The 27996-nt window shown below is 40.7% G+C and overlaps 1 protein-coding gene across 1 annotated transcript in view; it reads right to left on the bottom strand.

Moving 5' to 3' along the window:
* Positions 1 to 27996, bottom strand: part of EXT1 (exostosin glycosyltransferase 1) — a 323489-nt gene that overhangs the window by 11619 nt on the left and 283874 nt on the right. Inside the window, exons 2-8 of the mRNA XM_017882739.1 lie at positions 26582 to 26675; positions 24854 to 24961; positions 19528 to 19647; positions 11775 to 11907; positions 8974 to 9092; positions 7729 to 7824; positions 2120 to 2209 (exon numbers count right to left, since the gene is read on the bottom strand). Coding sequence (XP_017738228.1) covers positions 2120 to 2209; positions 7729 to 7824; positions 8974 to 9092; positions 11775 to 11907; positions 19528 to 19647; positions 24854 to 24961; positions 26582 to 26675 — 760 coding nt within the window. The remainder of the gene's footprint in view (positions 1 to 2119; positions 2210 to 7728; positions 7825 to 8973; positions 9093 to 11774; positions 11908 to 19527; positions 19648 to 24853; positions 24962 to 26581; positions 26676 to 27996) is intronic.

Below are 27996 nucleotides of genomic sequence, written 5' to 3' on the forward strand. Positions count from 1 at the left end.
TGTCTTGCCCTGTGCCCTCGGATAACGGACCCCTAGTGACTGCATCACCTGGTTGGGTTAGGTCAATGGGAGTCACCAGCAGGAAAATCGAGACAGGACAGAGAGAGAGGTCAGTGTATCTCTTCACTGCTCCCTCTCTCCTTTGCCATTAGAGTTCTGGCAGTAGCCATGTCCTTCCATGATCATAGCACTTGTAGAGCAGACTCTCCTTCCTAGTGCCATCTCCCAGGGCCTTTGAAAGAAGGAATTCCTTCTCTCACTCCTTCAGGCCAAAGGGAAGAGCTGCTTCCTGCTGTAATTACTTATCAGGTGCCTCATTCTCTCTTATGGGATCTTTTAACCCCATCTACATCTCCCTAAGGAATCCAAAGTTCCTTCATTTGAATCATCTGATTTGAATTCAGTTTGTTGCCAGGACTCAGATGCATATAGCCTGGAACTGTGTAACCGAAGTACCTGGCATGGAGACCAGGATAAAGAAATCTCTCAATAAATACTTACTGGATGAATGTGTTCCAGCTTCCCTTGCAGAAAGTGGCAGAAAAATGCAAGCCGGAGTGACCTGTACCCTGTATTCCATAGCTGTCTTTCCCTTTGAATGTTAAGCTTATCAACATCCCTTGCTCCTGCCAACCTACACATGACACAGTTGGCAGTGTGCCCACCTTGAATCCCCAAAGCATGCATCCCCTACCCTGCCCAACCACTCATTCAACAAGTACTTATAGAGCTTTGGCTGCATAGAAAGCATTTTAACAAGGTGAGGCCCAGGACATTTTGTCCTGGGATTATTTAGGTTGCCCTTTGACATGACATCTATGCAACTCCATCTGATGGCACCTCGAAAGCATCTGTGGAATTTCTTTTTTTGTTTGTTTGTTTGAGACGGAGTCTTGCTCTGTCGCCCAGGCTGGAGTGCAATGGTGCGATCTCGGCTCACTGCAAGCTCTGCCTCCTGGGTTCAAGCGATCCTTCTGCCTCAGCTTCCTGAGTTGGTGGGACTACAGGTGTCTGGAGCACGTCCGGCTAATTTTTGTATTTTTAGTACAGACGGGGTTTCACCATATTGGCCAGGCTGGTCTCGAACTCCTGACCTTGTGATCCGCCCGCCTCAGCCTCCCAAAGTGCTGGGATTACAGGCGTGAGCCACTGCGCCCGGCCTCATCTGTGGAATTTCAAGAAGGAGACACTGAGTCCACCTGCCTAGGCCAACACTGAGTCCTGGCTCTGTGGGCAGCAGGCCATTAGAACTAGACTGGTATCCAAGAAAGCGCAGGTTACACTGATGTTTACATTAAAAGGAAAATGATTGTGAACAAAAAGGAAAAAAGAAAGGGAGGGAAAAGGCGTAAGTAGTTGCGTCTCCATGCTTTTTAGTAGTTGCCATTAATAATGTATTTCTCATATACTCCATTTTTATATAGCTGTCTTTGGTCCCCTGCATGGTTTAAAGGAAGGTTTCAGAGATCAATACTCATTCGAGTTGTAAAAATTGGTTTTCTACCATATCTATCTTTCCTCCTCTCTCTCCTCCGCACGCATTCTTTAGGCAATCTTATTTTTGGCACAAATACCTGAACATCTGAAATAGGAATCTCCATCACAGCCTTAAAGTGAAACCGTTTGCTCTTATATAGGTGAAAGAAAATGAGCTCTTTAAACCAAGACAGAAAAGCTGCCTTTAGAGCCCCAAATAGAGTCTCCCAACTGAGACAATAGGACACGTGGAGAGGAATGGGATTGTCTCCTCTGGGCAGCACGGTTTCAACATAATGCAGAACAGGCACCCTCCCCCTCCCCCGTGGTTCTGCGCACCTGCCCACAACTGTGCTGTTTAAAAACAAAAAAGGAGGACAGGCCTGGGAGGAGAGGTGAGGCCCAGTTATGCAAATGAGGAGCCAATTAGCAGAGACAATGAAAGGGAGATGCCCTCCTCAGAGTGCCAGGTGGCAGCAAGGTGCTAACAGGAATCCGGGCTGATTAAAACCACTGCTGTAGGAAGTTTTGAAAAATGTTTTCTAGTTCTGCCAAGGCACGGCTAAGAGAAGTACTAGCATTGTGCAACATGAGGTGACCGTCTGAACAGCCCACCTGCCACTCCTTAGGCATGGGTTCTTACCTCTGTTGTTGAAAGCACGGTGTCCTCATCAAGGCTGAGCACGGCGTCTGTGATGATGTTGTCGTAGGGTAGAAAACGGCTGCTCATAACCTGGGAGGAAGTAGAAGTAGGCAATGGGGAGGGAATGAGGGAAAGAGGTAACTTCAGAGTCTTGTTTTCAGGACAATTCTCCCATCCTCACCTGCATAAAGAATGTGCTACTACCATGTCACCCCTCAACACTGAAGGAATCTCATTTCCCATCAATGCAGATTTATTTGTTCAACAATTATTGGGCACCTACTGTGTGCCAGGCATCTTGCTGGTCAAAGAGGGCACAAAGATAATTAAGATATATTCCCTGTCTTTGAAGAGTTCATGGTCTGTAGAGGAGACCAAGAAGCAGATGACCAGCCTTTGCTTCATACAAAAAAATGCCAGGAGACCACAGGATGGAGCAACTAGATGTCTGGAAGAGCAGATGAAGGCCTTGTAGAAGAAGTGACATTTAAGCAGGACCCTGACGGGCAGAAAGAATTCACCAGGTATAGATAGTAATGAAGCATTAAAGACAAGACTCGGCAGATGCAGAGGCATTGAAGAGAGAACCCGCATCCTGACACCCACTCTTCCCGACCGACAGAGTGAATGGATGGAGAGGTGATTCCAAGTGTGGACACAAACCACGGGGAGAGCAGATCATAGTAGAAGGTGCTGCTTTTACAAATTAGAAACATTTACAAATTAAAATATACATTAGCACAGATTAGAGAAAATATATACATATATATGAGCAGCTACAGCAATCAAAGGTAATATTAAAGTTACAAATAACTTCATTAAAATGAAAAGTATACTGATTTAAAGAAATATATTAGGCCAGGCATGGTGGCTCATGACTGTAATCCCAGCATTTTGGGAGGCTGAGGTGGGTGGATCACTTGAGTCCAGGAGTTCAAGACCAGCCTGACCAACATGGTGAAACCCTGACTCTACTAAAAATACAAAAATTAGCCGGGCATGGTGGTGCATGCCTGTGGTCTCAGCTACTCTGGAGGCTGAGGCAGAAGAATCACTTGAACCTGGGAGACAGAGGTTGCAGTGAGCTGAGATTGCGCCACCGCACTCTAGCCTGGGTGACAGAGCAAGACTCTGTCACACACACAAAAAAAGAAGAAAAATATTAAATAATAGCACACATGATCCATGGATTTAGAAAAATTGTGAAGGTGGTGTATGCATAAAGTTTGGGCAGTTCTAGAATAAGGAAAGGTTCCTCTTTCCCTTGGTCTAGTGTTAAGTTGCTTCTTTCTCTGGCCTTTGTCCCTTCAAAGTTGATGGCGGGTGTGAATTCAGAGAGGATGTCATCATCATTACTGTAACTTCTGGAAGAAGGTTGTGAGCATGTGACTACGTGTGCACACACAGTGGTGTGTGTGTGTGTGTGTGTAGTGGGGGCTTTGGAGATTACGGCATCAGCTGGAAAAATTGAGGGTGGAGAGGTTACCCTGTGATAGTCATAACTTAACCTTTGTGTTGAATGTACCATAGAAGAACTAACCGTAAGAATGCTGATACCATAAGAATAACATTTTTTGAACATTTACTATGTGCCAGGGTATGTTCCACGTCCTTCATATATATCACTGGGTTTCATCTTTATAACAACCCCATTTTACAGGGAGGGAAACTGAGATACACAGGTTAAGTATCTTGCCCAAAACAAACCCAGGATTTTCCCCCAGATGGTGTGACTCTATAGAGCACTTTGGCCACTGGTCCTGGAAAGGACCTCACAAGTGAATTTAGGACCACATATGCCAATCACATGCTCACCACCTTCTTCCAGAAGTTACAGTAATGATGATGACATCCTCTCTGAATTCACACCTGCCATCAACTTTGAAGAGACAGAGGCCGGAGAAAGAAGCAACTTAACACTGGAGACAAAGGGAAAGAGGAAAAGGGCGGTAGCTAGCCAGCTGCCAAAGCTGCAGTCTCCCCAAATCTGAATACTCCTAGGGGCCAGCTCCACTGCAGACCTCATCTCAAACTCGGTTTATTTGCCTGCAAAGCTACCAGAGCACCTAGGACTTCAATGAATGGACAGTGCCCACTCTAAGTCATCTCTGAGAGCTCGAGGGACATATCTGTAGCATACACGGCTTCAGGGGTTGCTGCTACACATCTGTCAACTTGGTCAGGTTATTTTGCTGTTGTTGTTTTCTCAGGCTTTTAAAATAAAACACAAAGTGATCAGCAACCCCATAGACACAGTGCTCAGAATTCTCAGCCTGAAGCAATCCTCCTGATACTCTTTACAGGTCCACTGACTAACGCAGAAACCATTAGCTGCCAGCTTAGCACTGCCCTGACCTTTCCCTTGTTAAGCCTACAGGGGAAAACTGCAAAGACAAGTCCTATAAATTCAAAACAGAATTTTGCAGCCAAAGCAGCAAACATATTAATTTTAAATTCATGGAGATAGAGACTTTAAAATGGAGAATGAGGAAGATGTAGGGTTTCTTCCCCATCATCTGCCCAACCATAGGTCTTAAAGGGATCTGTTTCCTTTTTTTCTGAACCTGTCTCATCAACAGAGGTAAAAAGCCCAAAAGCCATCCACTTTTTTTCCAAATACGTTGCCTCAGCGACCTTCTTAAATGGATTAGCATGAGAGAAACCAATGTACTTACAAAGTCAATCCCGAGTGAACTGAGTTTTCCTTGTTAGTTCATTTAAGAAAGATTTAGCTACCATGTGAAAGCCCAACTCTTTTAAAACGAGCAAACATGCTGGCCTTGGGCAGTGGCTCACACCTGTAACCCCAGCACTTTGGGAGGTCGAGGTGGGCGGATCACCTGAGGTTGGGAGTTTGAGACCAGCCCGACTAACCCCATCTCTACCAAAAACACAAAATTAGCCAGGCGTGGTGGCGCATGCCTGTAGTTCCAGCTACTCGAGAGGCTGAGGCAGGAGAATCGTTTGAACCCAGGAGGCGGAGGCTGCAGTGAGCTGAGATCACGCCATTGCACTCCAGCCTGGGCAACAAGAGCGAAACTCTGCCTCAAAAAACAAACAAACAAACAAACAAACAAACAACATGCCTAGGAAATGACCAAGACTCAAGAAGTTTACTGTCTTGTGGGGTGTGTGTGTGTGTGCGTGTGTGTGTGTGTGTGTGTGTGTGTGTGTGTGTGTGTGTGGTGGGGGGGTGGGGGACACATAAGAAATATACACAAATAATGATATAAAACACAGTAATAGTTAAGATTTATTGAGCATCCACAGTGTACCCACACTCTTCAGTACATTTATTTATGTAGTCTGATATAATCTGATCTTTTTGGCGACCTTATTAGTTACATATTATGACTCTTTCCATTTATTGAAAGGGGGCAGGGAGACACAGAGGATTAAGAACTTGCTTTAAGTCACACAAAAGTAAGTTCGACTTTAGAGCCCATAATATAAATCCTAACGTTATGACGTCTCCCAGAAGAGGAGCTAACATTTATTGAACCCTTGGTGCATGTATAATAGGCACAGGACTAAGCATCTGATATGCAATGATCTCATTTAATCCTCAAAATGGGTCCATGTCATAGCCCAGGTTTCCTAAAATACTGACCCTGAAGCAAGGCTTAAGTGCAAAAGCTTTACTCTGAGGTACAATCCCAGGGCACTGAGAGTCAGAGAAAAGACATAGGAAGCACCCAGCCCACTGAATTCAGTGCCCAAGGTGGAGGCAAGGACTGAACAAATGCCAGGAGCCTGAATATAGATGCAGCGGGGAGGATCTGAGGCATCTTGTAAGAGACATCTGATAAAGCCCACGAGAAAGGTACTATTATTATCACCACCATTTTATAAATAAACGGGGAGTTTCTTTTCACTGAGAATGAAAATATAAAATCAATCAGTGAGTCAGAGCATGAAAATGCTATACTACCTAAAGAAATCAGAATGGCTCCCGGACAGACTGGGTTGTGTCTGAATATCCTGACATATCCAAAGAAAGACATTATCCACCAGAAGCAGAGCTGGTCTCCTTGACCTATGGAAGCATACCAAACAAAGAATCCCAAAGTTCAACATTAACTGCCTGCCTCTGAGCACTGTTCATGGCTTCAGGCACTGGAATTGGAACACTGCCATTCCTATGATGGGTTATTCTATGGGGGGATGGATATAAGGTGCTGCATGAAACCATGCTTATGGTGAGATGGATTCACGAGAGAGGCATGTGATTATTCCAACATCCACCTTCTCTCATAAATGCTTACCAAGCAGCTCTTTAATAAACAGCTTGCTTGACTGCAGCCTTATGAGGGCCATGGCTACATTTGTCACATTCCCCACTGTGTTCCAAGCCTGTTACACAGTGCTCAGCACACAGTAGGCACTACTAAACGGGAAACGAATGGATAATGCACTGATCATCTTGTCCTTGTGACAGTTACAACTGCATTATGTCAAACCATATGAAATTGACACTTTTGGTGAGTCGATGATGATATCAAATGGTGCAGCCTAATAAACTAATTTTGTCATTCTGGCGCAAAGGTGTGGGCCACTCTCTTATGACCTGACCCCTTGGGGACTGATGAGGAAAGTTTTTTAGATGGCACTGCTTCACCAATCTCAATTTCATTTAGTAGTGACTATTTCCTTCACAAAGGGTAAGATCTAAAAGAAAGCAACAAGCAAAAGCTAGAGAAAAAAGAGCCGGGTGCTCTTTAGTAGAAGAAATTTCAAGGAGGAGGTAGCATGCAAACGGGGGCTTAAAGAATATATGGGAATGTTGACAAGCAGAGATGATGAGTTAAGGAGGGGTGGTCAAGACTTACAAATGGCAAAGTCAAAATTAGAGGTAGGAAGAGACATAGCACAATTCAGCTAATTAGAAATGATCAAATGTGGTAGGGGACAGGGTCTGTAGGGAAAGCAATGAGAGAAGAGATTGGAAGGGCCAGATTATATATGGCCTCAAGTGTTAATTGGAAGCACTACTAGCAAATGGAGACCTTAAAGGGCCAGGAGATGATCAGAAAGATAGTTCAGCTCTAGGCAAAGTGAACTGGAGAACAGAAGAAAGGCCAGCTATGCAGCACTTGTGAGAACCTTTACAGGCAGATGCCAAACAAAATTAAGGTGAAAATGTCCCTTTTAAAGTGAATGGGAGAAAGAGCCACCATTCTGATAGACATAGCTCAATCAGATTAATCAGCCAAGCAAACCTCATGCATCACCACCACCATCAGCTTTATCTTCATCCTTGTCATTTATAGAAAGATAACTATTGCCAGTTCCTGACTTGACTTAATCCTAACAGCAACCCTGCAAGGTATATATTATTGTATCCATTTTGTAGATGAGGAAACTGAGGCTCATAGAGGTTAAGTATACACACAAGGTCAAAAGTTACAAAAGAGTTGGTAGAAAGACCCAGGTTTCCCTGATTTGAAAGCCTACTGCGGTCAAAGCTGAGAACATTCTGAGCAAAGTACAGTTTTAGAAAAAATAATCCAGGGACAGGGAGAAGACATCTAGGGCCAAGACCCAAAGTGCCCCATGGAGAAACCAAGGCTCCACAGTGGTTCCACACGTAGGTCCCCTTCGAGTCTTACCTTGCTCTCTCCTTCAATGACGATGACAGGCACAGCAGTGGCAGGCCAGCGGTGTTTGGCTGGTAGGGGCTTGTCACAATTCCATAGAACTATGATCTGAAAGGGATGGGGCTCATTAGATGGCTGGAGAAGGATGTATTTATGTAGGCCTCCAACCCAAAGCTTCTTCTTAGAGTCAGAAAGAGAAAGAGGAGCTGGAGATCTCAGCAAGACAGAACGGCAGATATCAAAACTGAGTATTAAAGTGAGTCCATTCCCACACAACCTCAGAACATTATCACCCCAACAACTGGAGAAAGGACAGAAAGAGTAAACAAACAAACAAAGAGACAAACAAACAAAACCAACTGTGTCCAGGAATAGGGGAAAGCTGCAGGAAAAAGAATTTCAGGGTGGCTGGAGCTTAATAAAGTGGTTTCCTAAATTCTGATATCTTATGATGGTGTGTGAGATAACAACTCTGATCAAATTAAATAAAAATGTATACTGAGCATCTGAACATCTGCTCTGAACTTGCACTACACCAGGCAATGTGGGAGAAATAAAAAAATTCAAGCTAGAACTAAGATGAGCTCATGTTTTGCATGCTCTAGAATGGTTGCTGATTTTATGTGACTTTATAATTTCCAATAAAGGCATTTAGTTCAAAAACGCATACTTCCTTATTGAATTCTTTCCTTGTTTGTAAACCTTCTTGTATAAACTAATTCACAAATCAGAAAAACCACTGTTCAAGTATTGGAGCAACACAGATTTGGAAAATATTGTTACCAGAGACATAATCATCTGCTCCCAATTTTATAATTAGTCATGGTTGCTATGAAAAGAAAAGTTGACGCTTCATGACACCAACAAGTCTGCTTCTTCTAGTGAAGCTTAGTTATCTGGGGCCTCCCAGAGGCTTTTTGGATGTTACTTTGTCATTTTGACATTTAAAAACAAAATCATGTGCTTATATCTTCTCTAGAGAATGTGTTGGTATATGTATATATACTTTTTAACCCTATACCAGTGCTAAGGTCTCTCCGGAACCCACCCCTTCCCTGTGCCAGATTTCACTTCCAAGAATTTCTAAGTGGATGAAAAGGGTGTAATGAGGCAGGATGAATGAAAGGGAGTAAGAGGGTATGATGTTAGAGGAGTCCTGGGGAGCCCAGGGAGCCTGGGGGAGAACAGGTAAGGAGGGAGGAATCTCTGGTCTGGAGCTGGAGCAGGCAGGGGCTGCTCTGCCAACTTCCCACTCACCTGGGCACAGTACTGGGACTTGGCTGCAGCCACAAGAAGCTTCAACACTGGCTGGGACTGAGAGACCAGCGGGGTCACCGCATGGATGACTGCAGTGAATTTGGAGGGGGGCTTTAAACCTGAAATAAAAAGCAGAGCAGAGCCTAATGAAGCACTGGAAAACAAGACTGAGAAAATCACTCCTCCTTGCTCCACTGCCTCATGCTGAGGCAAATGTTCCCTCCTGGATGATTTCTCCTTGGCTTCTTATGTCCTGACAGGACAGAAACAAGATGAAAAGTTGCTGGTTAGCTACTGCCTGAGTCTAGAGACCTCAATAAATTCCAGATCAACGTCCACTTCTAGGTTCTTGCTTTAATATCCTTTGTCCCTCTTGGTGATGTTTCTGTGATGTTCCTTTGGCTTTTTAGGTACCCAGTGTCTAAATACACACACTATTCACCACCCTCATGTGCTGTCTCTCCCACAGTGTTTGCATGTGTCTGATTTTTAATTATGTAATGAAAGGGTTCTACCTGACTAATAGTACTTCAAACAGCTAGCTAGTGGGAAAAAAGGTGAAAGGAACAGCATCCAGGGCCTGACTGTCTAGGTCTGAATCCCAGATCTACCACTTACTGGTGGTGGGACCTTGGAAAGAATACTTAACCCTCTGAGTTTCTACAGCTGGGAAACAGACCTGATAATAGTGCCAAACATATGGGGTTATCTCGAAAATTCAGTAAGTTTGTCCGGGTGCGGTGGCTCACATTTGTGATCCCAGCACTTTGGGAGGCCGAGGCAGGCAGATCACTTGAGGCCAGCAGTTCAAGACTGGCCTGGCCAACGTGGTAAAATCCTGTCTCTACTAAAAATACAAAAATTAGCTGGGCACGATGGCGTGTGCCTGTAGTCCCAGTTACTCAGGAGGCTGAAGCAGAAGAATTGCTTGAACTCCGAAGGCAGAGGTTGTAGTGAGCCAAGATGGCGCCACTGTACTCCAGCCTGGGCAACATAGCAAGACTCTGTCTTAGAAAAAAAAAACAACAAGTTAATGCATACAAAGCACTTAGAATAGGACTTAGAAAATAACAAGTACTCAATATATGTCAGCAGCTATCATTTTCATCACCCTTACCAACATCATTATTATTTTGGAGAAGAAGCCTCCATATTCCCAGAATCTCTTCTTTGTGTAGCAGTGACATAGCTGAGAAAAAAGTATGCGACGCAGACTTTTGCCAATTGCGAGCTTTGAAGTCCTAGGTCAAAAAGGATCATAGATATGCAAAACAACCACTGTCACCAAAGACACAGAAGTGAGATGGCTTCCCCTCAAGGAGTTTTCCCACAAGAACTCACTAAGAAATTAGAGACAGGTTAAGAGCCTTTTAAAACTTCATTAGTTTAGACCCACTAATTTGGCACTTTAGTGGCTTAACTGCGAGCAACACAGTGCAGGGACATTCAAGTTACGCTTTGATACTGATGGGATAAAGGCTAGAATCAGACTCTATGTGTATTAGAGGATTATACAAAGGTTTTGTAGAGAAAATTATATCATCCAGTAGCACTTTAATTGTATGTTAGAAAGAAGTTAATCTTCCCAATATCTAGATACACATTCGAAGTTTTGCCAAGTAAGAAGAATAAGCGTGATTGAGGGACAAGTCATTGCCTTTAAATTTTCCTGCAATCATTTAAGAAGCATCATTTACACACCTCTAATGTGATAACTCCAAATGAAGATCTAAATACTGTACAATAAATATACAGAAATTTTTGTCAACCAGTGCCTTAATTTGACCATTTCTAAATTCTAATTATGTTACCCAAATGTCAACCATACACTGAATTAGAGATGGTTCCCATAACAGGTTTGGTTTGGATTAAAAGGTTCTTTGTCACTGGTTGATGCTTCAGGCCATGAATTTCTTTAGGTTTCATCTCATCAGTTTCAAGCTAAACATGTACAACTTAAAAGGGTGAGGGTGTTATGGAGAACAATGGCATTGAGTGGAAAATCTTGTCTTTTTGCTGTATCAGTTTGGAAGATGCTTTCCTGTCCTAGGCTTCCTCGTTTAGAACTGTAACTGAGGGGAAATGTTCATGATGTTTCTAACATGAGAGCAATTGGGGATCCAAATACATAAATGTCTAAGGCAATAACAGTAGCCAGTGGTAGAGATTTATCCCTCTGCCATTCCCTTTTCCCTACTGTGATTAGACTGAAAACTGCTTGAAAGCAGAGATTATATCTTATTTGACTTTTTATTCCTAGTACCCAGCAATACATTAGCATAGCACATAAAAGGAGCATAATAAACCTTGGAAAAATTAATAAATTTGTGCTTGTCATATATTCTTAGTTATTTCTCCTTTCCTCTTATTCAGTTTTTCTTTGGTATGGAATAGAGATGTTGGGATTGTGAAACAAACAAACAAACAAACAAACAAACAAACAAACAAACAAGGGAGAGCTCTCCTAACTCCATTTTATATATGATGAGGCTTAAAATGATAGCTAACCCATTGCCATGTTCAAAATGATCCATAATTTGGGGAGCCTATTTCTCAAAGAGAAATAACTCTACTAAATATGAAGTAGAGCTGCACAGATAAGAAGTTTTCTTTTTTTCCATTTTGCAATGCTCTGTTCTGTTTTTGAACTTGATATGTCACTTATAACAAGACTCTAGAAAAAGCAATCTTCAGTGCAGGGTGTTAGATGGACCCCATTAGAATAGAAGAACAAAGGCCCTTAGTTCTATATGACATCTTCAGGGCAAACAAGGGCAACTCCCTGGAGGAAATTCACTTACCTAAATTAGCATAGTAGTAAGGAAAATCTCCCAGATAAGATGAATACTGTGGTAGTACGAACAATCCTCCAGGATGTTTGTTCCATATTAAACTGTTACGTGATATGTGCTTGAATATTCTGTCCTGAATAATCTAGAAAACAAAACATAGCACGCAGTGAGGATGAGATCCTGATGATATTTGGAAGGAATGATGCCCAATCCAAATTTGAAAGATGGTAGCAGTCAGAGTGGTGACTCTACCCTCCCTCCCACTCTAATTCTCCAGATAAAAATGTCTGCGAGACACAGAGAGTAATGGAGCAATGAAAAAGAGTAACAGAAAGATATGAATTATAGCCAATCAAACTTCCCAATTAAACTTCAGTTAAACCATAAATTCTATCCTGTCTTTGTATAATAATGAGTCCATGCTCATTCCAAAATAGACTGTGTGGAGCAGTTAGTCTTTCCCTGATGGTTAAACTTGTAAGAACTAAGATACGTTCCAGGCCCCTATCAAGATCTGTTCTCAGAGAACAGAGAGGTCAATGTATACTCGTAGACACTGAATGGAAAGCATATTCAAGACATGACACATTCTAGAAGCTACTGAGGTTTTCAGCTCTTCCTTTAATTCAAGAGGTAGATGTGTTTGCTTGTCATATTTCATTTTCCTTTCAAAGTCAATTGTAGGACTTTGGGTACTGGTTACTGAAGTTTTTCTATATTTCATCTCGAAAAGTAGTGAGTTAACAATTGCTTAAAACATCCTACATAATAGGACAAGAACCATGGCATATAAAGACTAATAATAGCCAAGCTAGTTCATTAGTTTCTTTGGACTTTGGGACCTTGCAGATCATTAAATTCTACATTTAGAGTCAAACATCCTCCCATCCCGAATCATTTGTCAGTTGAATGTGATTAGTCCATTTTATAGCTTTCTCTCTGTGACTTTCAAACTCTTATAATTATACCATCCACTCATTAGAATATGATCTGGCAAATAATTAACTTGGTATGGAATTTTATGTTTTCAGCAATTTTTTTTTTTACATTTAAAAGAAAAGGAAAAAAATCCTGCCGTAAGTCTTGAGATTTAAGACCCAAATCACCATTTTCCAGGTCTCCATTTAATGCAATGTGATTTTAAGTACAGACTATTTTAAATGGAGTTTTATTATTTGCTAAGGTTATTAACACCCTCATCTCATTCCACATGGTGACTGATCAGTAATAAAGTGGGCTACATTTATCTTTGCAAACCTTATGTTTATTTTCCTAATGACAGAGAAGGAAGGAAGCAAGGAGGAAATTCAAAAGAACTCAAATATCTTAGTTAAATGACTTCTGCATCTTATCTTTCACCCAGATCAAAATTGCTCATTTTATATGGCTGGATAGAGGTTTCTAATTTGGTGGAGATTTTAGGAACCTAGTGAAAATATTTATTTTTACTTTTTGTGTAACAGGGATGTGTTAAAATGCTGTTGTCTTGGCATTAATTATGAGAAAGTTGTCATGGTTGTGAAGGATTTTTTTACATGGTTAGCAATTTCACTTTGTACAACATTTATTCCTGTTTTTTATTATTTGTACTTTCCAAATGTACTGTCTATTTATTTCCTTTTTCTAGTTTCTCTTTAGATCCTCCTTTTTTTTTTTCTTTTCAAATTTATGTACCTCTTAGGATGTGGTCACTTAAATAAGTTTGGATATCAAGATAGAAAATAAATTGACAACAGACAGCATTATAAATCGAACCTACAGACAAATGGCATGGAACTCAGAGCTGTCACAAAATGGGTCATCATTCACATCAGGTCTTTGGATGTTATGCTTGTCACTGTCATAGACTTTGGTTTAGTATCACAACATTGCTATCTTTTGAAATTCAAGGATATGATAATAAGATATAGCACTCTTCTGAAATAACAAACATTTTATACTGTCTTCCAATGGATCTTGACAGAAAGATATAGGACAGGTATGAAAGCAGTAGCAAATGTTGAATTTAACCTGGGTCAAGCAATTTGCCACCTTTGTGGATTATTTTTTTCATCTGTAATAAAGCAATAAAATACCACATTAATTGTAACAATGTCTCAGAATTTAAGAATAGCTGCCTAAGTTGTTATACTTAAGACTTCATTTTTGCCTTTAAGAAGAAACTCACTCCTGTGTTTGTTTTCTAGGCATTGGGTTTTCCGTTTATTACATAGTGGCAATAGTATAGATATTATATATTACAGGTATGTTTCCATATTAATAGTATTCATGATTCATTATTCTTAATGATCAGTTCAGCATTTTTTCCATGCAAAGCAATGAACATATTTATGAATAAAACTTTCCACATTTAAGACTGATTCTTCTTCTTCTTTTTTTTTTTTTTTTTTGAGACAGGGTCTCATACAGTCACCCAGGCTGGAGTACAGTGGTATGGTCACGGCTCTCCACAGCCTCAAACTTCTGGGCTCAAAGGATATTCTCACCTCAGCCTCCTGAGTAGTTGGGACCACAGGGGAGGGTCACCACACCCAGCTAATTTTTTTATTTTTATTTTTTGTAGAGATGGGGTCTCACTATGTTGCTCAGGCTGGTCTCAAACTCCTGAGCTCAAGCAATTCTTTCTCCCTGGCCTCGCAAAGTGTTGGGACTATAGGTATGAACCACTCCTTCAGACCAGAATTGATTCTGTAGGATCTTGTCAAAGAGTATAAGTACTTTTAAGGCTACTCATAAGTATTGCCAAGTGTCTTTCTAAAAGGTTTATATCAACTTGCCTTCTAAAAGCATAAAGAAATATGGATTTCATTTCACCATATAGAAAGATCATTTTTTTCCCCTCTGCAATTCTTCCTATCACTACCCTGGAGAGCTCCCAGAATCTTTTCATGGCACTTACTGCTTACTCTTTATTGTTGTGGAAGAAGACATCAGATTTAGAGGTTGGATGCTTCTTTGGCTATAAACAAAATCAATACACACACACACATACACAAACACATAATACAAGACTTTTTTTGTTATGGTCCCAGATGGCCCCCTTGATAAGGACAATATTTCTAATTGATGTGAATTCAAAGGGAAGAATGACAGGCTCCTTATTTTTCTTTTTATGTATCCTCTGTTTTCCAAATAATGGATGATGGGTTACAGGTTAAAGTCATTCTATGTAGCCCCTCATCTTGTAACCAAAGCACTGTAGCCTAAGACACACAACGCCACCATATGCCCCTTTACTTGAAGCCAGATCAATTGTCTATTTCCATTATCCCACTGATTTTCAAATATCATTGTATGATAGCATCAGCAATACTATGGTTCAGATGTGCATGGCTAGATAACTGAGGAGGAAAATGGAGCATACTTCATAAAACTCCACTAACTATATACCTTCCTAGCTACCACTGGCTCTTTTCATATATTATTATAATCTCAAGCACTTTCTTTCACTCATCTGGATTATGACTAAACTCCAATGATTCCATCCTTAGTGCCAGGTTATTGTGCAATATTCTGACAAATAATGGAATCCATGAAGGAGCACTGTTTTTCCAGTGTTTTATCATTGACCTCATAGTTACTTCTCAATTTACACAAAAAAACTGAGCTCTACAGAGCCTAGTTTGATTAAATAGCTCCTTACTACCAAGATGCAGCATTAGAAAATTTTAATCAAACTGGAAAAACTAACAGAATCCTAGACAGAGCTCTGTACAATGAAATGTACTAACAACTTGACCCTGGCATTGAAGAGAAAATGAGATGTCCTGTTTTCAACTGAGTCTAAGCACTCTACCTACAACTCTAGGGCTCATAATACTTGAAGACTCCATAATCCCATTCCCATGGCCTAGAATATAGCAGGCAAGGAGAAAGACCTACAGTCTGAGCACAGAACCTCCTTAGGCCGGGATCTTCAAGTCTATGCGGTAACTGTGAGTAGCTGAATTATTCTCATGCCTTAGTAGCTCCAGCAGTGACTAAATGAAGTATATTATCTAAGTTCTACGCCAAGTTCACATTTTTGATATGTGATACTTAAATTGTTCTTATAAACACATTCGCTGTGTTATTTGTGTCTGCGGATGGCATTTTCTTCTATTTCCCCTGATTTTCTGACTATATTGAATTCTGGGGTACTCTGAGTTATGAAATATTTTGGAAAACTAGGTAGTACCTGTCATCAATTTGGTTGAGAGGTCAAACTGTTACAATCCAATCTTGGAACTATATAAAGAGATTTGACAGTTGCTATAAATTCGAATGAAGTGTATCATTTTTAGTGTTTTAAAAAAAACTCAAAACTGTGTTGCTAAAAAAAAAAAAAAAAAGCATGGTTTAAATACGAAGGGGAAAAGGCCTTTTCAGGTTCAGAGATGAGAACAGCTTGATCTTATTTTGATCCTATTCTGACGAATGTAAGACATTCAACTGTTACAATACAAAAATTGAGCACTGCTAACTTAATAGGTGACAGACCAGATCCATGCAATAAACCATATGCAAAAGACATGTAATTAATGAGATACCGTCTTTCATCTGGCAAATCAGCAAAGTGGTAGATGTGTGTGTTTTAATTATGGATCTGTGAGGCTGACAAGAGCACAGCAAAAGACAGTCACGCCCAGACAGCTTGTGAGACTCTGGGTGGATATAATGTTTTTGGATGATAATTTGGCAAAATATATTATAAGCCTTAGAAATGCCTAGACTCTTTGGCTTATTAAGATCACTTCAGGGATTCCATCCTAAAGAAATAGAGATGTAGTTTAAGATACATGTAGAAAGTCATTGCTTGGATACAGATATAGTTAGCTATAAAAAATAAATAATTAAAAAGAACATTAATAGTAAATAATGGCATATTGGTTTAAACAAATAGAAGAAGTTCATGATAGGATGCATAATACAGTAAAAAAAATTAAAACACTGAAACGTGGTCTGAATGTATTAGAGGTAAACAAGTAATAGGATAGAATTAAAAGGCCAGAAACAACCCAAAGATACATAAAAATGGCAGAGAAAACACTGAAGAAAGAAATGTATTGGGGCTAGGCACGGTGGCTCATGCCTGTAACTCCAGCACTTTGGGAGGCTGATGCAGGCAGATCACTTGAGGTCAGGAGTTGGAGAGCAGCCTGGCCAACATGGTGAAACCCCATCTCCATGGCACATGCTTGTAATCCTAGCTACTTGGGAGGCTGAGGCCTGAGAAACGCTTGAACCCAGGAGGCAGAGGTTGCAGTGAGCTGAGACGGTGCCACTGTACTCCAGCCTGGGGGACAGGGTGAGACTCTGTCTCAAAAACAAACAAACAAACAAACAAAAAAAACAAAAAAATCTTAGCATTTGGCATATTACTTGAAACAGGACTTCAAATTCAAGGAATTTATCCTAAGGAAATAATATTGAATCTGCACAATAATTTGACCTTGAGATGATTTACTGCAATGATGTACATAAAGATAAAAAGCCAGAAATAACTGGAATCTACTCAAATTGGGGATTAATTTAAATAATTAGATGATATCATAAATGGAATATCATATAGTCATTAATTATAGAAAAAATCTAATAACATGAGAAAATATTAACATTATTAAGCAGAAAACAGGTTATAATGCAAGTATACGAAGACTCCTTTTTAAAACTAAAACTATCACAAATTTTAAATTTACATGTAAAAACAAATATATATGTTTGTGTGGATATATATGTTAATAGTGGTTTTGCATGAAGGAATTACTTTATATTTTATGTTTTAAGTGTTTTCTATTAGTTTCTAAAATGAATGTGTCCTTATTTAATCATCACTCCTGTAATCCCACCACTTTGGGTAGTCGAGGCAGGAGGATTGCTTGAGCCAGGAGTTCAAGACCAGTCTGGGCCACATAACGAGACCTCGTCTCCATAAAAAATAAAAAATTAGCCAGGCATAGTAGCTCGCACCCATGGTCCCAGCTACTCAGAAGGCTGAGGTGGGAGGATTGCTTAAGGTCATTCCAGCCTGGTAACAGAGAGAGACCCTGTCTCAAAAAAAAAAAGGTTACTCGGCACTCCAAAAAGGGAGAAAAAATAACATTCAACATTCTTTAAGAAGGGCCTATGAAGGATCTTAGATGGAGGACAGGATTAAAAAAGCAAAAGATAACTCTATTAAATACTCAAATCTGCTACTGTGAACAGAGGTAATGACTCAATTGATTTTAATTGAGGAGACTGCTTTTGGAGGGACAAAAGTTTGCTTGCAGGAAGAAAGCCCTTGGAAGTCATTATGATCCTGTCCCCTTCATGGGAATGGGCCTGGGTCCTAAACAGCCCTTTTTACCCAGTTCCAGTATGAAAAAGATATACACTATGCCTAAGAGGACACTGACCAGAAATTGCCCTAGGGTGGGAGCAGGAGCCCAAGCTCAGCATGGGGTGGATAAATGCCCCAGTGTGCCTGGAACATGACCAGCACTGGCTCTGAGTCAGGATGGCAAGAAAACAGCGATGTGGACCAAGTAGGGTAACTTCAGTTTCTTGGTATTACTCAGACTTCTCAATGTAGGTTACACATCACATTAGCTTTTAGAGCAGTCATCACTTTTCCCGAGTGAATTCTCCAAAAGGAAGGCCACAATGCCCCCACTTCATTTTGGGAACACCTCAGAATCACCTCAGTGAATATCTCTGCTCTCCTTCCTTCAAGCCTGTAATACATGCGTGTGCAGCTTCCTGAATCTTTTCCTAGCTCTTTGTGCTACTTTGGTGTAGCCTCAGGCCAATGCTATCTGCTCTATTTCCAAAGGTTTTAATCATCTCCATGCTTCCTTTTTCTTTTTCCGTCCTGCCTTAAAAAAAAAAGCAACTTGAGGATGGGCACCCATCTGCCTAAAAGATTTTCTGCTTTCACAAATTTAACACTTTCTGCGCCACATGGGTATGATCCTGACTTTCCTCTTAACACAACTTTGCCACATTGACGCTGGTTGGCTGGCTTGCATAAGACTTGAGAATTAATTCTGCTGTCCCCCAATGCCATTGGACTGTGGTGTCCAGAAAACTACTCATATTTTTAGAATGGTAGAGGATTTGCCCTTACTTGGCCATTATATATATTTTTCTTTTTCTTTTTTTGAGATGGAGTTTTGCTCTTGTTGCCCAGGCTGGAGTGTAATGGTGCGATCTTAGCTCACTGCAACCTCCGCCTCCCAGGTTCAAGCTATTCTTCTGCCTCAGCCTCCTGAGTAGCTGGGATTACAAGCGTGTGCCACTATGCCTGGCTAATTTTTTGTATTTTTAGTAGAGATGAGGTTTCACCTTGTTGGCCAGGTCTTGAACTCCTGCTTTCAGGTGATCCACCTGCCTCAGTCTCCCAAAGTGCTGGGATTACAGGAGTGAGCCGCTGAGCCAAGCCATTAAATATTTTTTTCTAAATGAACTCCAGAAACATGTCTTCAAAGGATGCCATTGAGTGTAAATGACAAGACACGTCATGACCCACATATCCCTGAAATGATGTAAGACCGAGTCAATCTCTGTGTCATTGAGTATAATTTCTCCCCATATAGGTTTTCCTTTGTAGAGTTTGTCAGGAATGAGAGTATTTTCTTGGGTATGGCAAAGCAGATAAAAGAGGTTAACCAGTATATCCGAGTACAGGAATCTGGTTTTGCCCCATTGGACCAATCACACATCACTGATAGCAAAACAGAAGGCTGAGAGAAGTGTATAAAGGACCATTATTCAAGCCCAAGAGCCAAGTGGTCTCACTTACCTCTAGTGTAGTTAATACAATCTTCTCAACTGAAGAAAAATAAGCCTCCCACAAGAATTGTGTCTGCTGTCTAAGTGCTAGGATTTTATCCTGATGAATAGACCTGATTGTAGAAGGAATCTGTAACACAAGGTGAACACATAGGAATTATAACTGTAAAACCAAGAGATGTACTTGATCAAAATAACCCAACTGGGTTAGGCTTTTATTCTTCATAGCATTCGACTTCTAGCATAGATCTACTAAAAATCATCAACTCGTAAGTTGAAATGACCTTAAGAAGTGTCAGCTACAAAGAGCACTTACTGGGAATCCGCCCCAGTGGCCTTTGATGTATGAAAGTTACAGTTCACCTCTAAGATTCAGAAGCAGCTTATCAGTTGCTTAGGTAAGTCTATAGTCACAATTGCTGCTTCCAGAAATCCTCAACCTTGCACAAGAACAACCAAATTTTATAGAGGAGTAACTATAGGTCTTGGGGAAAGGCCAGAAGACTTTATCTCCCAAGCACTTCTATGATTGGTCATCCCAGGAACTATAAAACATCTATAAAAGGACTTTTTAGAGAATGTCTATGAGCCTTCCCATCCAAGCTGAAGCTAGGGTCAGTCACTTTTATGTGCACATACCTTCTACCTCACCTTTGAGCCTTTCTGCTTCCCATATCTCTCTTTCTGCCTTCAGCCCTTACCCAAGTCTAACTGGATCTCTCAACTGTCATATATGTTTAGTAATCACTGCTCTCTTCCAGGGTATACAGTTTTAAAGGAAGGACCTATATCTTGTTATCCTGCTACACATTTTCAGGTTAGCAGAGTGGTTTTTATATAGTAGTTATTAAGAAATAGGAGGTGAATATAACCACCTGAAGCCACCACAGGGACATCATTATTTTTAATGGTAGTATAGCTGCTGAATGGCTAGGCCCAGGGGCACGGGAGTCAGAAAGATCAAGGAAGGATTCTTCCCTCTACCATTTACTACCTGTGCTTTCTTGAACGAGTTAGCTGATTTCTCAAAGACTCCACTTCCTTACTCATAAAGTGGGGATAAAGTACTAAGGTTTTAATGACGATTATACAAGTGCTTACTTAGCACAGTGCCTAAAACATGGAAAACTTAATTAATATAACTTACAATCACTACTATCATTATTGGTATCAGAGTGATGCTATTAAAAGTTGGACCAGTTGCTTAATGTCTGCAAGGGAAACTGCTTGGGTCTGGAGTTCTGAAATGTACTTCCTGAGTCTGGTAAGTGTTCTGGGCTTGTTCCCTATTTTCACCTACAGTTCAAGGTCTATTTCATTTACAGAGTCTATAGTCTTAAGGGAAGATTCCTTGTGATTAGCAATTGCCCTTTTGTGCTCACCTCTTTCTGCATGCTTGCCTCCATAACATATGACTAATCTGACAGATATGGGAGTCTGGGCAAGAAGGAGAAATGCTCCGTTAGCTGCTTTAATAGGAAAGTTACCCATGGCATTTGACTAAGACTGTAACAGAGTTTCCATTGGAGGGGAAGGAAGTGGTAGCGCATTTTTTAATTCAACACTCCCCTTAGGAGGAGCAATAACACAGCTTCACAGTAAGAGGAGAAGGAAAAGCTCACTTGGTTTGGCAATGTCCAAAACCAGATACTAAATCTGTGTCCCAAAGTGTATACCTGGATTTGCAACACTGAAGAAACAGAGGCAACAGGTAAAGGAGAAACACTGGCAGGCAAACATTAGCCTGTAATCAGAGCCCAAGGTCAAACGGAAATAAAACATTCTTTGAGAAGGTAGAGAAATCATTCATATCATAGAACCTTTATAAGTCCAAGGAAACTGATTTTTATTTACTCACTGAGAAAGTCACCTAGATGGCCAAAGAAAGATTAGAAAAAAATTATCCTGTTCAATTTTCATAACCATACCCTCTTCTAAATGCCAAGAAGTAACTGCTAAGAGTTATATAGGTTGGCATCACTGTTTTATCGTGGCCATGAGGAAACAGTCTACTAGAAAAATGCCTAAGGCTGGGTGCAGTGGCTCACGCCTGTAATCCCAGAACTTTCGGAGGCCGAGGCAGGTGGATCATGAGTTCTGGAGTTCGAGACCAGCCTGGCTAAGGTCAAACCCTGTCTCTACTAAAAACACAAAAATTAGCTGGGCATGGTGGTGCGCACCTGTAGTCCCAGCTACTCGGGAGGCTCGGGAGGCTGAGGCAGAAGAATCACTTGAACCCAGGAGGCAGAGGTTGCAATGAGCCTAGACTGCACCACTGCACTCCAGCCTGGGTGAGAGAATGAGACTGTCTCAAAAAAGAAAGAAAGAAAGAAAGAAAAAGAAAGAGAAAGAAAGAAAGAGAAAGAAAGAGAGAAACGAAAAGAGAAACAAAGAAAGAAAAGAAAGAGAAGAAAAGGAAAGAAAGAAAAGAAAGAAAGAAAGAAAGAAAGAAAGAAAAGAAAAGAAAAGAAAAGAAAAGAAAAGAAAAGAAAAATGCCTAAAGCTATCATTGCTATATAGTCTCCAGAAAATTGAGTCTGCTGCGGTTATGAAAGGAGAAAAAGAATATCACAGACTCACCTACCAATACTGTTCTCCTCTCTTAAATAAGATGCATTTTCCTCTTACTACACCAAGTGCAAGGTATTCTACCGGTTTGTGATACGATACAAGTGTCTGACAGCACTATGCAAAGTGCTCTGGAAGACAACTCCAGTTGATTGAAAAGACAGAGTTCCAAGTTTTAATGGCATTTGGCTATTGGTTATTAATCTGCTTGTCCTGAGAGACAGGTATCGGAAAGTGATAAATTAATTCCAATTTGGCTGGATTGTTTCGGAAGTTGCCGAGCTCAATGAAGTCTTAATAAAAGGTCATGTATGGTAGCAAAACAAATGGAATGCACCAGAATAGATATAAGAAAGTCACATTAAGCTCTCTTGGTGACATGATGACAAGAATATATGCAAATAAAAACATCCGAGCTGTTCTAAAACAGGAAATGAAAAATCGTAACATAACAAAAACACATTTCCCAGAGCAGACATTTGGGCTGGGTGCCAACTCTTTAAAACCATTGTTAATGACAGTACACAGTTCCTGTTCAATATGGAGGCAGCTGTGCAAAGACAGACTGCATATGAGAGGGGAAAACACCAGCAAGTCTGGGTGGGTGGGAGTGATAAAAATCAAAATCTTCAGAGTCAAGCCAAAAAGTTGCTTCAGAAGATGAAATGCCCATCAACTTTGGTGAAATGGTAGAAACTGGAGAAGCAGCTGGGCACAGTGGCTCACCCCTGTAATCCCGGCACTTTGGGAGGCTGAGGCAGGTGGATCACGAGGTCAGGAGTTCAAGACCACCCTGGCCAACATGGTGAAACCCCATTTCTACTAAAAATACAAAAATTAGCTGAGTGTGGTGGCAGGCACTTGTAATCCTAGCTACTCGGGAGGCTGAGGCAGAAAAATCGCTTAAACCTGGGAGGCAGTTTGCAGTGAGCTCAGACCACGCCATTGCACTCCAGCCTGAGTGACAGAGAGATTCTATCTCAAAACAAAAAAAGAAAAGGAAAAAAAAGAAAAGAAAAGAAAAGAAACCAACAACCACAATTAAGTATACTAAAATGTGCTCCATACCAAAGACACATTTTCAACTTGTTCACATCCAATTCATGGGAGCATTGGTGTATATAAAAGGAAAATTATGGGTGGTGCTTTTTATTCCCTTTATTTCTCAAATTTCTTTTAGTGATCAAGTATTACATTTAAAAAAGGAAGAAAAAAGACAACATGGACAAGCATGACCTGCATCACGCTTGTTTGGCTTTTCATGAATAAATGATTTTGGCATACACGATCTCTGCATGGGGAAAACTCTTCCTTGGTGTTTCTGCAAGGACTTCCTTTCCTTAAGGAAGCACAGTGGGAAATCATTGGCATAAAAGTGGCCCTTTCACAAAAAGTCCAGACCCCTTTCTCAATGAACACCTAAAAAATGAAGTTGCATTCAGGGCAGAATAACTTATCCCCCCAAAAAACAGATTCTGCTATATTCCTACCTTTGTTTCTGAGATCCTAGGTACCATGGAGATCACAAACTGAGTACCAGACAGAAGTAATGTTTCAGGAGCTGTGGTCACTTTCGTTTGCTTAACCCATAGGTCTCTCAGTTACAGTTAGTTCATCTGTTATTTTAGGGAAAGTGCTGCATTACTTCACCAGTCAGCTAGCAGACTGGGCAGCAGCACAGAAGGAGAATCAACAACAGACTTAGAGGCCGGGCACGGTGGCTCACGCTTGTAATGCCAGCACTTTGGGAGGCTGAGACGGGTGGATCACCTAAGGTAAGGAGTTCAAGACCAGCCTGGCCAACATGGTGAAACCCCGTCACTACAAAAACTACAAAAATTAGCCAGGCGTGGTGGTGAGCTCCTGTATTCCTAGCTACTTGGGAGGCTGAGGCAGGAGAATCTCTTGAACCTGGGAGGTGGAGGTTGCGGTGAGCTGAGATCGCACCACTGCACTTCCAGCCTGGGCGACAGAATAAAACTCCATCTCAACAACAACAACAACAACAACAAAAGACCAAAAAAACAAACAAAAACAAAACAAAACAAAAAAACAAACTTAGAAACTCAATTTAATGGATATTCAAAAAATAAAAGGGCAAAAACATTAAAAAACAATTCTACAAATATTTATAGTAATTCAAAGATAAAGTGGATGGTGCAATAAAATCCTTAGTAATTAAAAAAAATACATGATCATTCCTGCCCTCAGATTTCTCTGTGAGTATTGTATCCCCCTCCCTAGGCAGCTCTTGAGCAGTTCAAACTTTTATTAGGGGCTGCTCATTTAAATATACATCCTGAAGATAACACTCGCTCAGACACCCAGACTGGATCATTTGAGGAATGATAACACTAATTACAAGAACAAGCCCTAGAGACCTCTCTCTTTCTGAAAATTAATCTGAAGGCAAGTGCAGAAACAGAGGAAAAGAATATGAAACAGTAGGGTAGAATACAAACTCTCTGGTAATATTTCTAAAAATTCTGGCTATTGAAAGGGGTGGAGATCCACTTCTTCTTGAAAATCAAAGCTCCCATTCTTTACCTGCAACTTCTTTTCGGAATATATTCTGGGGACCTGGGCAGATTTTGCTGGAAAGTGAACAATGTCATATTAAATGACTTCATATTCACCATGACACAGGTAATTTTCTCCTGATAAAATTTCTTTTATAGAGCTGACCTTTTGGATTCATCTTCTTTGAAAGTTTGGACGAGGGCAGCAATGATCTGCTGACGTGTTGAAGGCCAGAGCCCCTTCCTTACCTGTAATAACAATCTCTCATCGCCTATGACGGCAGCTTGGTTCCAATTAATCACTTCAGAGAATGGCAACTCCCATCCATTGCTGAGCATCACAGGGACGCAGGCAGCCTGAGCAAAAAAAGGGGACTTCGTGAATGTGAGGAAAGCGACACCAGAAACTGTTCCAATCAGAGGTGAAATCAGTACAAATTCAATGACTGGCATTTTTGACATTGCATGAATCCTGGACTGCCTAGGCCAGAAGGAAAGGAAGCTTTTATGAGTTATCAAGTCACACGAAGGTTGTACGTATCCAGACTAGATTTTAATATTTGCAAGTCTTGCCCTAGAATGCTAAAACCCCATTTCTATTCTAGTGCATGATTTGGCTGACCTTACTTCCATAGAGACGACTGGCCTTGCTGGAGAAGTTTTTATTGATGTAACAAAGCTTGCACCAACAAAATCTGAGTATAGAACCAACCTTGAATATAAACAGTCTTGTCAATGTTAACTCCCACAAGTCCACGTGCAAAGTGATTTACCCCAATGTCATGAGCAACAAAGAGCAGAATGGAGCTCAGCATTCCTATGTAGCAGTTCGTGGACTTAACAGTATAGAGTGTTCACATTTCCCTTGTTCTGCAAACACCTAAACCAGAACTTTGTTCCCTTCAGTGTGGAGTGATCTAAACCACAGTCATACCAATTTACAGTCTGTGCCGGGAAATAAACAGCCAAGAAACACTAGGTTAATGACAAAATACTGATTCCAAATGACTCATAATCCAAATCAGAGAACAATTTTTCTTTATGCAACATCCCAGGAGGTTACAAGAACATTAGTGATGGCATGCTATGCAGAACACACACAGAGAGCAACTTGGAAAAGACATTCCAGAGAAGGAAGTTCTTCTGTTGGAGGGCATGACAGAATGATTTGCGGTTAAGATGGCAGAGATAAGAAGTTATGAAGCACTGTAGCAAAAGCACAGATGTAGGCATGGTGCAGGGAATAGAGGAGGAAAGAACATAGCAGCAAAGGGTCAAGGAATGGAGGACGAGAGAGGTTGAGGGCATGCTTTCTCTTGCAATCAAAGAAGGCTGGTTGCAACTTCCAGGTGGGAAATGTGGACGACTGTCTCAAGAGGACATTTCTGCAGAGTGAGTTTGATAAGCTGAGAAATTCCTACCACAAAGGCTCCAGGGGTGGAGCCAGGATCTCTGAACTGCAGAGCCTTGGAAGAGCTGGCCATCTGAGTAATAACACCATGCTAGGGATCATTCTCAAAATTTAAAGGAACTGAGAGACAATTAAGATGCAGGCATAAAAGACAATTTTGCTTTTAGGGAATAAAGGGAAAGAGTAGGGCTGCTTTTTAGAGTCCAGCTAGGCTGGAACATTCAGTTACCCAGGAAAAATATTCCTGTTTAAGAATGGCTGACATAACTTACAGGAGAAAGAGGAGGTAAGAGAGATTGTCCAAGTTGGCAATCAGATTTGCCCTCTGTTTCTAAACATGACCCAGAAGAATCCACCATTTAATTTCTTACATCTAAAATTACTGAGTAAATCCTCCCTCCACCCCTACTTTTCAAAATGTTTTAGATTTTCTTGAAAATATTTTCAGATCCTCAAGGGAAACCACACCTTCTCTTTAGCTATCGCAGGAGAGGTGATAATGTCCAACCTGCTTAATCTGGCTTTGGTCCTCAGCCCTATTCTGGGAAGGCTCCAGGGCCTCTTACCTGCAAAGCCTCCAGGAATCTGAAGGACCCAAGCCTGCGACCACGAGGAACCAGACAGAAAGTGGCATTGTGCAGCATTTCCCGATAATCATACCTAGAAAGAGAAGAGGAGTGATCAGCAAATGAAGACCCATTGCGAATATGGGGATGTTGACCATAGGTGGGCGTCCATGTGCATGAATTTACGCAAAGCAACTTGGGAAAGTCACCAGCAGGCAGCTCTTGCTTTTCCATTTTGAGGAAGGAGGTTGGGTTGCTGCATGAAGAACAAACATGAATCACCATGTTGGACAAAGCAATTAGGATCCCTTTTGCAAGCAGTATATATAAAGACGAGTCTGATCGTTCTGGCAACAATTTGGTTTGCCCAGTCTTTGCTTCCAAAATCAGATTTTTGAGTCTTGATAAAATATGTTGCCCCACAGGCTTAAAAAGAAGAAGAAAAAAATTACTGGTGCTTCTCCTTCTCCTTTAACAATATGGCATTCAGCAAAACTAAGACTGTTCTTGTTCCCTACCCCTTCAAAATCATGCTATTAAAAACTATTCAGAAAACCTCAGTCACATGCACAAAACAATGTTTGTCTTCTTCGAGATGGAGTTTCTACACTTAACCAAGAACAATCAGTTACCCAGGAAAAATATTCCTGTTTAAGAATGACTGATATAACTTATAGGAGAAAGAGGAGGTGAGAGAGAGGGATGCTAGCCTAAGAAAGGGAAAAAAAGAATAACGAGAAAAGAAAAGGAAAAAAAAAGCCTGAAATACTAGGGGGTACTGGAAACTGGTCTACAGTAGAGATGAGTTTATGTTACTCAAATACCATTTAACGACATTACATTGTTTTTGTATTTTGAAAAAAAAAAATACAAAATATGAGTGTTACCTGACTCTTTACGCCAGGGAAGTTTAAGAAAGATAAAAAGCATTTCATGTTGTTTAGGACTGTCACTTTTAAAAAGATTACCACAAACACATTCCTACATAGGCAGTTTCAAGTACATTATGAGTTTAAGAAAACTTGGGAAAGTAGAGATGGCTCATGTCCTGTAAAGGCCCCGATTCTTACAGCCAAGATGAAATCACTCTCATTTTTCAAGAGCTTCCAATGCTGAGCAGACAGGTGTGACTTTGACAGTAGCATATGTCACCACCATTTTCTGACTCTAATAGTCTAATTTAATCATAGCCTAAAGGCATTGAATTCTTCCCTCTTCTTTTTGGGCTATTGGTATATACATTTATATTTTTAAAGTCCACATCTATTTTATATTCTCATACAAACTAGGCATACGGGAGTAAGCCAATTTTCAATTATAAACCCGTCATTAAGAAGAGACATCATGCAAAGGACCATTTGCTTAAACAAGCGTGTACAACTAATTTGCACAAGAAAAGGTCACCGTGAATGGAT

The sequence above is a fragment of the Rhinopithecus bieti genome, unplaced genomic scaffold (assembly GCF_001698545.2).
Source record: "Rhinopithecus bieti isolate Rb0 unplaced genomic scaffold, ASM169854v2 scaffold_788, whole genome shotgun sequence".
Lineage (NCBI taxonomy): Eukaryota > Metazoa > Chordata > Mammalia > Primates > Cercopithecidae > Rhinopithecus > Rhinopithecus bieti.